Source organism: Mus pahari, chromosome 13, assembly GCF_900095145.1.
Source record: "Mus pahari chromosome 13, PAHARI_EIJ_v1.1, whole genome shotgun sequence".
Taxonomy (NCBI): domain Eukaryota; kingdom Metazoa; phylum Chordata; class Mammalia; order Rodentia; family Muridae; genus Mus; species Mus pahari.
The window spans coordinates 90952974-90966149 of NC_034602.1; the positions used below are offsets into that span (position 1 = coordinate 90952974).

The following is a 13176-nucleotide window of genomic DNA, read 5'->3' on the forward strand; positions in this document are numbered from 1 at the left end:
CTCAACAAAATAAAGAAAAAGAAAAGAAACAGTTGCCAGTAGATTGAAGTTTCGTTGAGGACTGAACACTGTCAAGGATGTAGCTTGAGTCACATATCCTGAACCACAGGTGAAAAGACAAGGCCATAAAGGTTATATGAGCAAATGATTCAGTACTGGCAGTTTTTTCTAGATAAAGAGAAAATAGGATGTAATATGGGAAAAGTTATTCAGGACAAGTTTAAAAAGTGGAATGGGCATTTATGTGTGTCTAAACTGGTGGGAATGATCCACTGAAGAGAGAAAAATCTAACAGAAAGGATGATCAAAAATCTCAATCTGTTTTTGCACTACCATAACAGAATGCCTGAGGCTGGGGAATTTATAATGAACAGAAATCTGTTGGTTCACAGTTCTGGATGCTGTAAAGGTCACCTTCAGGGAGCCAGCATCTTCTTACTGTGTCTCCCTATGGTGGAAGGCAGAGAGAAGAGATAAAATTCCAACCTCACTCGCTTTCATAATGACCAACAACATTAGATTCTATGCCTCCCAGTGACCTAAATCCCCCAAACACTGCATTTGTATTAAATTTCTGATCTTGGGCTCACATAACCAACTGTGGCACAGGAGGAAAATTTGAAATTTTACTAAGTTTCTTTAACCCTGTCACTTTAATTTTTAACAACCATGAAATCGAGGGAAATAATATTGACTGCTTTAGATTATTCTAACCATTGAATATTACAGTGCTGGTAGAATGCTCAGTAAATTTGATGGCACACAATCCACATCATAAATTGATACATAAAATGATCCCAGAGTTAATGTTGTCTAGTGCACATGAGCTACTCAAAAATATGTACTAAAGGTAAATGAATATAACTCTGGCTTATGGAATGGGACTACCATAAACGTGAGGGTGTTTGGCATACGTGGCTGCTTATCGGGGTGCAGACACCCAGCAATTTAGATGCTCAGTGCTGCTGCTACATGGTTTTGCTGCTGTGTTGATATGTGTGGCATTTGTGTTTGCAGGGGACTATTTTTCTGCATGGAAATAAAGTCATTGAGCATTCGTGCAATGAAGAAAACCCAGGAAAGTTCCTTTTCGAAGTAGTTCCAGGTAAGATAAATTTTCTGTTTTGATTAAATTCTCGCTGTTCTGTGTCGAGGAAAGTGAAGGCGTGCCATACTGGTTTTGATCTCCAATTCTGGCTGAAAATTGAGAGGACAAGCATTTACTTGGCTATCATCCACACGTCGCACATCTGTACAAGAGGATGTGTGTACACACACACACACATGCTCATGGCTGCAGAATGATTCAGCTGCCTATGAGACTCTTGATTTGATCAAACTGTATCACAAGAGGGGACTGTGTAAGAGGGGTCTTATTTTACAGGAACGCTGTGATGGAAGCCTGACACAGTGTTACTGGTCAAATGTGTTACCAGAGGATTGTCTGATAAATTCCCTTGCAGAAACTTCTTTTTGAATAAACCTTTTCTACTAAGATTTTTCAATGGTCAAGCAGGCGTTATTATAGTTCTGTCTCCACTGAGTTCCCGAACAGCGGCTCGCATGTGTTTGGCTGTGGAACTGAGGACGTGTCTACCAGGGCATCCAGGCTCAGTATCTGCCACATCTGTTCATGTTTCATAGTTATCGGCTCCCATCCATTTTCGTGTGGTGATGCCATATAGCCCCAGAATTGCTCTTTCAATGCCATGGTCTACATCACTGATCTGTTCTTCAGCATCTCCTTATACCTTGATAAAAGCAGAAAAGAGTTAAGAATGCAGTTTTTTTTTTAATCAAGCTGGACAATACAGTTGATGTGATGTTAATAGTGATTTCAATGCAGTGTTGCGTGGGTGTGTATTGATTTGTGTGTGCAATATGTAATTTGTATCAATAATGCGGGCATAAAGGCAGCCAATCAAACATATTTTCCCAGATTTATGAGGCCTGGGAATCTAAAGTGTGCGAGCATATTTTCCCCCTCAATGAAAACAGCTGTAGCCTTGAGTTCACCAGGCTCAAGATGGAATCCATGACTAAATGTTAATTATTGCAGCTCAAGTGCAGAAAGGTTAGTCAGATGTGTTGTATTATTTGTTTTCCCCCAGGGAGAACACATTGTAAGAAACCTGACTCTTGTTTGCCCTGTTAAAGTCCTTTTGTTCTTACTTCTTAGAGGAATATCCCTTATGGAGCTAGATTCCAGATGTTGCAGAGGCTTTGAAGTATCTGTAGAGGAAATGTCTTTCGCTATTTATTCTCTCACACCAGGGCCTGTTGGTTTTTAAACCACCTTGGTATTAAATGGATGGCTTTGGCTTTTAATCTCCAGCAATAATGCTAGGGGTCTACCTACCCAGTCAGTCTACCAGCTGCCCATAGATCTCAGCTCGTTGAGAAGCCTCTGATGTAAGACAGACTTGAGCCTGTGTTAGTGCACAGCCTTCAGGTCTTTCCAATATGCCGTGACTGGGCACAGGTGTTATAGACAGTGCACATGCTGTAGGGCCTGTCTGTCACATTGAAGGCTATGTGATGAGAAATCTGAAGTTGTCTTTTGTAAACGGTGTCAGGATATTCAGCCTTGCTGATATGTTCATAGTCCTACTTACAGTGAGCTCACGGCTCCATCGAGACAGGGTGCTGTCTAAATCCTCAAGGCAATTTCACAGAACCCTGTGAATTGAGATTTATAATTCTGAATGTTTATAGAGTGTGGAGAGAGTTGTGCCATTTGAGCTTGGGAAAGGAAGCTGGAAGCACCCACGTAACAGAGAATCAAGTGTCTTTGTTACACACCTCAGTAACGGGCTTTATCCCCGCAGCCTTGAGACAGAGTGACATTTCCAGTCAAGTACCTTGGTAACCAGTATAAAAATATGGAGATCTATTGAACGTAGGTAACATAAGATATAATATATATAATTCACATACATGTAGCATATATATCATTCATATATAATCATTCATATATGTGTGTGTATATGTGTGTGAATTCATATATGTATATGAATAACAAGTCTGTATTCTACATCGGTTCTCTCTGTAATATATTCAGATTTTACTTTGAGAAACCTACCCTACATACTACACATAATGAATACAGACCCAACACACCTGTCTTTATGGACAAAATGTCAAAGTCTAAGCACCCAAGATATGTTACTGAATAAGAGACATTTAAGTCCTCTAATCCCATTGACTCATGATGACTACCAACAAAGCTCGGGAAACCCTCCAGCAAGCTCCTCCCTATTTAGTCTAACAGTAAAAGCATGCATGCACATTGTATGAGAACAGTTTACCTTCCTGTGCCATATATGTCTTTAGAACATATTCCCAGATAGGAAACTTTGGTTTTATTTGTTATTGAATTACTTTGAAATGTCTAAAACTAAAAATATTAAGGGAAATCAACAATTTTCAACAGAATTTGGAAACTGGCATCTTCGTATATTACGAATGTATGTTCATTTGCATATCATATTTCTACACAGATTTTAAACTTATAAAAGCCTAGCTGGGAAAACAATCTACCATAAATTAGCGTGGATGTTTTAATGGATTTATTATCCATGAAATGAATTATCTCTTTGAATAGTGCTACAAGTTACAACATCTCACTTCAGTCTTTCCAATTTCTCCACTTGCTTTTCCAAAAAGTAAAATAAAATATAAATGTCAGCCAAATTGGCAAATTTGAAGGATGCATGGTCAGATGTGCCAAACTTTAGGCCAGAGTGAACATTTATGTCCAAGTACTAAGCTTTTGGGAAATGTGATTGAGAAAGGAATGTTGGCAGGTTTTTATGTACAGTCCTTGAAGAAAGAAAGTGTAGCTGTTCTCCGCTTCTTAAAATGTGTTTGAACTGAATTTTCCTTGTTTTGTTAACAAAATGGACAGAATCGTGAATGGAGCAATGAAGCACTGGTTTTCTCAGAATGACCTCTCAGAAGAGTAGAGGGAAAAGAGACTCAGAGCTAATGATGGCCAAAGAGGAAACGAAGTCTCAATCTGAGCGCAGGGTCCCCGATGGAGGGGTTGGAGAAAGTACTGAAGGAGCTTAGGGGGTTTGCAGCCCCGTGGGGGGAGCAACAGTGTCAACAGGCCAGACCCCCAGAGCTCCCGAGGAATGGACCACCAAGCAAAGAATGCACATGGAGGGACCCAGGGCTCTGGCAGCATATGTGGCAGAGGATGGCCTTGTTGGACATCAGTGGGAGGAGCAGACCTTGGGCCTGAGGGTTTTAATGCCCCAATGTAGGGGAATGCCAGGGAGGGAAGATGGGAGTGGGTAGGTGGGTGGGGGAGCGCCCTCATAGAGGCAGCAGGAGGAGGTAAGCGATCGGGGATTTCCAGAGGGGAAACCTGGAACGGGATAACATTTGAAAAATAAACCATTAACAAGAAAATCAAAAAAGAAAAAGAAAAAGGAAAAAAAATCAGACTCATACTGCTATACTTATTATAAAATTTCTTTCATAATGCAAAGATTAAATCTCATACATTTGTGGTACTTAAAAAAAATTCTGCACTCAGTGTAGGTAGGAAGCCGCCTCCCGGCTCTTGCACCATTGGCCTCACCCACCTGTGTGTGGGCTGACTATTCCAGTGCAACAATGTTGCACCATTGGCTGTGTTGGCTATGATGTTGGTAGAGACTGCCCTTCTAATGCAACAATGTTGTGCCATTGCAGTTCTATGAGTTCTCTGGTTTGGTTCTGTGACTCTGGTAGCTAAAATGGAAGGAAATCTTGCATGCTTCCTTCTACTTCTCTGCCCTGGTCTCTGGATGTAGAGTCCTGGTACGTGGGTGCTGTTACTGGAATACAGTACCTCACACAGTGGGTGCTGTTACTAGAATACAGTACCTCACACAGCCTGGACTTTGTGCTCCTCTCCAAATGCCGATACTACCATGGGGTGGATTCATTGTCTCTGAGATTGGCAATGCACTCCCATGGCAGGGTACACCCGTTGTGTACATGGTCCTTTGGATGGAATACAAGAGTAATTATTGACTAGCTGCTTTTCTTTCTGGGTACTTAGGAACCAGCACACTCATGGTTTCGGTCTGCAAAGGGAAGGAAACAGGCTGTTTTCCTGTTCTCCATCCCCCGCTTTTCTTGGTGGGCCACCAGCTACAGTACCCAGCAAAGCTAGTGCCAGCTTCAGATTTTATCAGGAAGTCTTAAGTTAGGAGGAGTAGGAAGATTTGAAAATGTATAATCTGTGCCCCTGTGCCTTCCTATCTTCCTAAAAAATTATTATATTGATTTTATGTGATGAGTGCTTTGTCTGCATGTATGTACATGTCACATGTGTATGCCTGCTGCCTTTGGAGGCCAGAAGATTCTAGATCTCCTAGAACTTTAATTACGACTGGTTGGTTGTAAACTGTCGTGTGAGTGCTGGGAACCAAAGCTGGATTCTTTATAAGAGTACCAAGTGTTCCTAAGCACCAAGCCACCTCTCCATCCCAGCCTTACTGACTCTCTATACATAGTGAACAGCCTTGCATGTCCCTCAACAGTTTGTGCCTGTCAGTAAGCCACTCTACAGAAAGCATGCCCAGTTTCCTATTGTTGCCCTGTAACAACCATTGCAGGGCTCCAATTCTAATTCACTTTCTGTCAGAGAGATTGGAAAGATACAGCTCCATACAGCATTGCCTGGACAGCCAACGGCAGGGCTCCATCTCTAACCTGATCTGTAGGGAGCTTGGAAGGTATGTGGCTCTTGGAAGGTATCAGTGGTCAGCCAGAGCCAGAGCTCCATCTCTGACTTGATTCTGTTCATAAGCTAGGAAGGACGGTGGCTCCAAACAGAACCACTGGGCTTTTCAACTTAGAATCTGGAGGCTTAGCAGTACAATTTTCTTCAAGTCTGAGGCCTTCAAGTCAACTCCAGGATAATGTGGAAGATAGATGTTTTATCTATATTTATAAATATAGATATTATAATTATAATATTTACCTATAATTTTAAATCAAGTTTCTGGGAAACCTCGTGATAGAGAGTAATCTTAGGATTCTTGCTGGAAGTGCTCTCTGGAGATGGCTCACCCGAGAGAGAATGGGGATAGCAGACTGGGACAGGCAGAGCTGTCTGTCCGCCACTGGAACTGAGGTCTTATGCCAGCCTGCGGATCTCTGAAGGTGGAATGCCCCTCAGGGTTGTTCAGACAGAGAATCTGGCTTTTATTTCCTAAGATCAACTATTCCTTGCTTATAGAAAAACATACTCAGGCAAGGTAATTTCCTGATGTGCTAGAGAACAGTCCATGTTCTTTTTTTGCTGGAATCATTTCATTTAATCCTTACCATCCTTGATACAGACATGAAGAAATGGTACCCAGAAAGATAACTCGCTAAAGCTGACACTAACTACATTAACCAGAGTCTATAAATATGCCCATACATTCTTCTACTTGTGTGTGAGTTTGTCTGTATATGCATGTGAAACAGTATGTTGCTGATTTGCAGGCAAAGTTTCAAGAGACCAAAATAAATGTGTATAAAGGTAATTATGAGGACCTAAAATGAGCCAGTGTTTTATATTATGATGTATTAGAATCTGGATCGTATTTTTCTAGGCACGTGAAGTTACTTGTTTTGAACTGAAATAGATAAACAGGAGTCTTTCCTCAGCTCATCCACTAGAATGGAAGTTTGGACCCTTGAAGTGAGAGTGGGCATTTTAATCTATTTGAAACTGTTTACACATTTAAATGCATGATGAAAATGAACACTAAGTAAAGTTTCCCAGCTACAAACCTATTGCTAGCATCTCTAAGGTCACAGTATGGTGTCATGAGGATGGAGAATTAAAACACACTTCCTAGAAGTGGTCTTAACCTGTTAGGAATAGCTGTCACCAAGTTAATGTCCTGTGAGACCTCAAAGCCCAGTTCTCCTCCTTAGAGAAGACACACTGAGTGAACTGCTGCTGGGTTCTTTCCACGTGCCCTTTACGCACTGGAGAAGAGACTGCCCATTGTCTAGCCACCAAGGAACACGTGTGATATGAGATCATGCTGGGAATCAGTCTTGCAACCAAGCACAGACCATTATGGATCTTAAAGATTATTGCCAGCCTCCCAGCCTCTCATCTCCCCATCTGGATCAAGTTCCCAGAGGCTGACTTACCTGGTCCCTGTCCAAAGAGAGAAAAGAAGAGGTGGAAACAGGAGGAAATAGGAGGAGGAATAGAGAAATCCTTCCAGAAACAGAAAGGCCAGTGTGCTCCATCTGTGGTGAGGTTCAGTTAAAATCCTTCGGGAAGAGAGCAAGTTACCATTTACTTCACCTTTCATCATGGCCATGCCGATTATTTCCAATACCCTTACACAAGCATGAGAATCCTTCACATTTATGATAACAATGTATCAATCCTAACTACTTTCCAAGCTTTCACGGGAGCTAAGTGAAAAGCTAGTAAACCCGGGGATTCAGAAAGTAGAGTAAGTGCACTACAGCTCCTCTTTCTTTCTTTTCCTTTCCTTTTTAACCAAAAATGTGTCTACTCGTGCAGACTTTTGACTCTGTAAACATGCCCTCCAATGACGGACATGGTTTAGATCCAGGCCGAAAGGCTTTTGTAATCATTGTAATCATGGTCTTTCCATTCACTGTTTTCTTCTCTCTACTTCCTGCCCCGTCCTGGAACATGCTCACATAAACATGATTAACATTGCTTCGTGTTCCCGGCTAGCATAAGAAGTGTTGTCAGTCAAACCTTAGCTCCCCGGTTTGATTTGTCTTCTTCTTGCTCCACAATGTAAAACTCCTTGGCTCCATGTCACACATATACAAGACAATGCTTTCTGGGTAGAACACTTCATAGGTCTGGAGTCTGTAAATGTTTTTATTTACCAAAGTTCGAATCTGCTCAGACAGTACAGCTGTGTTATGTTACAAGCCAACCGAGAAATAAATAGTCCTGACAGATGTTCATGGGTGTCTCTGGGAAAGAAAATACTTGGCTAATTTTCTGGTTTAGGAAGGTGATTATATAATAGCACCAATGGAAGTTTACCAGTTAAGTCTGTGTTTGTGACTGCTGGATTGAACATATAATATCGTTTGATATATTAACTTACTATCATTTCAAAATGGAAGTCACAGGCTGCAGAGATGATGGCTCAGTGATTAAGAGGTTTTGCTGTTTGATTCCCAGCACTCATTTTGGGTGGCTCACAACTCCAGTAATTCAAGCACCTGGGGAATGCAATGCCTCTGGCTTCTGCGGCCACCCCTATATGTATATGCACATGCTCACACACAGATACACACGTGTGCATAATTAAAGATAAAATAAAATTTATAAAGCAAGTTAACATTTAGCATATATTTTATATATACGTATGGGGATTGTTTTGGTTTTATTTTTAATTATGTGTATTTATGAGTGTCTTTGTACATGAGGTGAGTGCCTGCAGAAAACAGAGGGCATTGGATCCTCTGGAACTGTAGTTATAAGCAGTTGTGAGCTGCCAGACAAAGATGCTGGGAACTGAACTTGGGTCTTCAGCAAGAGCAGGATATGTGCTTAACCACTGAGCAATCTCTCCAGTACTACAGGGAAACTTTCAGTAAGTGGCTTAATGTAAGATGTGGTCATTGTCTTGATCACCATTCAATATGCTGCTAAGGCATCTACTTGGACAATAGCGGCTGTGTCTTAAACCCCTCCCCCCCTTCATCTCAGAACTATGTTAAAAGCCACTCAGTTGCATTTGTCCCTGAATACTGGCAGTGACCATCTCTGTCTGCCAGTTCTGTAGGCAGCTCGATGTCTTCCTGGAATGTTCAGACCATGGAGGGTAGGAGTTGCTTACGCTTGCAAGTGCTCAGACCATGAAGTCAATACATTGTTTCAATCTGCATGAGGGCCACTCTACATTCTTTACCTTGGAACAAGTTTGCTGGGGTTTGTTTTGCTTCCCAGTTCTCTTCCTACATAAAACACCTTGCAGTGTGACTTTGGAGGGGGCTATTTGCGTGGCAGAAAGAGAATGCTTTGGATGCCCTATCATGCTTTGACATTCTTGCTTGTGTCATTTGAACGAATGGGCATTTATAGCTTTTATGAGCCATGTGCGCACATGGCCACTCAGGAGATATGTCTGCAGGGACTATATTTCTACACCGTGGGCATGCTGCTCCAATCCCCATCACTCTGTACTAGATCAAAGATCAGTGAACATTTTCTGGAAAGAACCAGAGTGAATACCACAGGGTTTTCAGACCCCCCCCCCCCCGCTGCTCTGCTCTGCTCTGCTATAGTAGCACAGTAATATAGTAATATAGTAATACAGTAATATAGTTTTATTGGCTAGATCCCAATAAAACTTTGTCCATCAGCTCTTGAATGTGGCCCCAGACAATGTATTTGCCAGTAACTGGTACACCTTCTCATCCAAGAACGCTAAGGTGAGGAGGACTGCTTTAAGTTGGAATCCCCATAACTGTGATACATGTGAAATCCAGAGCAGTCTGGCTACAGTGTGACCTTGCCTTACATACAAACAAAATAGCAGGTTGAGAAGATACCTCAGTTGGTAAAGTGCTTCCTGGTGAGCTCTAAGACATGAGTCTGTTCCCCAGCATTTACTTACACAGCAGAACATGGTACTATTCCAGGAACCCCAGATCTGGGTAGACTGGGATCCCTGGGGCCCACTGGCTGGCCAGCCTGGACTACTTGGCAAGTTCATACCTGTAAGAAATAATGTCTCAAAAAAGCAGGGAGACAGGCCTCCTGGGAAATCATATCTAAAGTGCTCCTCTGCCCTCCATATGAATGTGTAGGCATGTTCCTAGGCAATCCCTTCCCACATAAACACACACACACACACACACACACACACGTGTGTGTGCACGCTCACACACACATAGTCAGATACACAGTCACACAGAGAAAGAGAGAGATGAGAGCAAAGGGGAGGGAGAAAGGGAGGGAAGGAGGAAGGGAGAGAGAGAGAGAGAGAATTGAGGCAAAAGGATTGCTACTAGATTGAGGCCAGCCTAACTATGCTATATTATATTCTAGGCCAGTGCTGTCTACAATGTAAGGCATTGTCTTAAACCAACCAAGCAAGACTGAATAAATAATTTAATTTAAAAGAACTATTATTTCTCTTTTGATTTATTTTATAACTACTTAAAAATGTGAAATATGGACAACAGAAGGCCCGATTTGGCCCATGGGCCACAGTTTTCTGATCCCTGAGCCAGATTTAAAAAAAAAAGTAGAGCTATAAAAAGCACATGGAAGACACTAATAGAAGTCAGTGGTCTTTACTGGTGACACTGGAGCCAGGATTAGTCTGCAGAGACAAGCTGTCTCGACACAGCACTGCCCCTGCCACAGCCATGGCTGGGAGAGTGACTGTCAACACTTTTATTTAGAAGAGCCATCGCTGAATAACATATTAAATTAGCACGCTGAACCTGAAAATATCAGTGACCAAAATGACTCTGTCTCAGCCTTGACCCAGCTCCCCCAGAACTAACTGGACCTTCCGACCAGCACTAAAACCTGTGTGACTTCACGTGGTGACAGTCATTGATGGTTGACTGGATGTGATTAGAAGCTGTTTCCCACACCATGCCCAGTCCACTCATGTTTGGATGGTAATTAATGAGCAATCTGATCTGGAAGCACTCACAAGGTTAGGTAAGCTTGAAATATCTTCTAAACTGTCATTTTTACATAATCATTAGTATCTTACAGTGCTTCTCATAAAATAATAATGTAGCCTTTTATGGACAAATCAAATAGAGTTACCCAGCTCCTCCTAGGGTGTTTTCTCCCATCTCCACCAGCTGTGAAGCGTTCCCTGCCCACGCCTTACCTCACTAAGAGTCTTTTAACTCCAGCATGGGAAACACTTCTAGCATATTCATATTTAATGCTTGCTGTAAGTACATGCACATATATGTACACTTTGGGTCTTGTGCTGATGTATGTCAGGCTTTAAGGACAATGGTGTATTCAATGTGATGTGGTCTGTACCATTTTCCTCGCTGGCCATCAGTGGTTCATACTCTCATTTCCTGTGCTAATACCAGGCTCCACACCCACCTGAGCTCACAAGCCAGCGTGTGCTGCAGACTTCTCCCACCAGTAAGAATACAGACTGGTGTGTTCTCTACATCTGACAGAAGCCAAATAGCTATGGGCTGGGAAAAATGGGGAAGATAAGAAGGAATTAAATTAAATGTCGAAAAGCTAGCATCAATATGAACCATAACTTCTTCCGCCCCCAGGATTGACATTTGCTGAAGTTTTGCTCTCTCTTCTCTTCATGGAAGTTATAAAGATGAGAGATGATGCCTGCCATCGCCAACACGTAGCAGAATGCCATCATATAGAACACAGTCAATGTATGTCTGCTGCTTTAATGAGCAAATGTGACCTTGGTTTTTTTTTTTTTTTTATGATGACTGACTGCATTGGTCTAATACAAATTAGGACCTTTCAAGTCTGAGTTATTGAACTGGATCATAGCTCCTTTCCCCATTGCCGTAGGACACCAGAGACTCAAGAAACTCATTAATTTTCCGTACCGTGTACTCTTTTCTCCTTAAAACTCTAGTCCCTCCAGCCTCATCACTCAGTCCATCGCAAATACAAAAAAGCCTACCGTGCCCTTTATTGCCTTGGTGACAGAAGCTATTTGTTAATGAGTTATTTGCCAGAATAATTGTTATTTTCCTTGCTCATTGTTCTTTATGGCTTGGTTTTAATTATACATGCTCAGGCTGCTTGTGTTCACCTGCCTCTTTCATCCAATAATTGAAAAAGACTTTGTAATCCAAGGAGGCTGAGAAAACAGTGAAAGACCCAAACAAATACCAGAGCTGTTACTTTGAATGGAGTTCCTAGGGCAGGTTCCCTCCTGTGGATGGGCATCTTGAAGGGGCTTAGCTGGAACAAAATCATGTTTGAATCAGCTGATGGCTGGTAGAGAGAGCAGCCAGTAATTTAAAGAAGACATACCTCTCAGGAAATAAATATTGGAGAAGAAACGGGTTTGCGGCCAACAGCTGCTGAGGGATATGGAAGAGTGAGCTGTGGGGAGACCGGCAAATCACTGGCTCCATCCGTCTTCCAAGGCCCATGGCATCAGTCCTAGAAAGGCCAAAGGCCTGGTCCACTAGAGTCTTCAGAGGTTTTATGCATCCAACAGTGTGTGTGCTCTTTCCTCTCAAAATTCCTCAACACAAATAAAACGACTGACAGCTGCAAGGACTTGTAAGAACCCCGATTGTGCTTTATAACTTTGCTTCATCCCTAAGTTTGCTTTAGTTGGATGTGGGTAGAGAGATCTTGACCTACCAGAGAGTTACCAAAGGAAGAAAATGGGGACTTGGTTGCCTGAGGAAAGCTACACGGGCTCCCTGGAGGCCAGTGTAGCAAAGCGGGTGAAGAGTGGATATTCGACAACAGGAGGATCAGTGATGTATCCACACCTCAAAGACTGGGGGGCGGGGGGGATGGAAACAGAAGGAGTACCAAGCTCCACAACAAGTCATGTGGCAGGCACCATGCATTAAGTCCGGGTGTAGGGACTAAATAGTATTGCCCTGGACCCTAAATCTGGAAGAGACTTAAAACATAGAAGGGCAGTGAGGACTTGCCAGGGCAGCAAGTGTGGGGATGGGATTTAAAAGTAGTGCTGGATTTTGATTTTACAACTACGATGTCAAGAATTTCAAGCAGAGAAAATACTGGTAAACATCACGAGAAGCTTTGCTTATGATCTGCTCCTTGATCAGCACCGGTCACAGCACAGCTATGTATGTATCTGTGATAAGGAAGAGGTGGGGGCGAAGAGTGTGCAGGACATTGATTACCTTCCTAACGCTTTCAGAACAAGTAATGCAAGCTGAGCTCTAAAGAAGAGAACTAAATTTTCTCAGAACTCAGGAGCCAGACAGCCAGTATCAAGGTGCTGCCAGGGCTGTCCCTTCTCGGTATCTGCCTTTGGGTTGGTCTCTTCTCGGTATCTGTCCTTGGGTTGGTCCCTTCTCGGTATCTGTTCTTGGGTTGGTCCCTTCTCAGTATCTGATCTTGGATTGGCCAGCCACCATCTCTGTGACACTGTATCTTCACAGGATCTTATTCTTGTGCCTTTCAGTGTCCTGATTTCTTTTTTTTTTTTT

The 13176-nt window shown here is 42.4% G+C and overlaps 1 protein-coding gene across 1 annotated transcript in view; it reads left to right on the forward strand.

The window, feature by feature from the left end:
• Arhgap24 (Rho GTPase activating protein 24) overlaps positions 1-13176 on the forward strand; it is a 397141-nt gene that overhangs the window by 171176 nt on the left and 212789 nt on the right. Inside the window, exon 3 of the mRNA XM_021210457.1 lies at positions 1018-1105. Coding sequence (XP_021066116.1) covers positions 1018-1105 — 88 coding nt within the window. The remainder of the gene's footprint in view (positions 1-1017; positions 1106-13176) is intronic.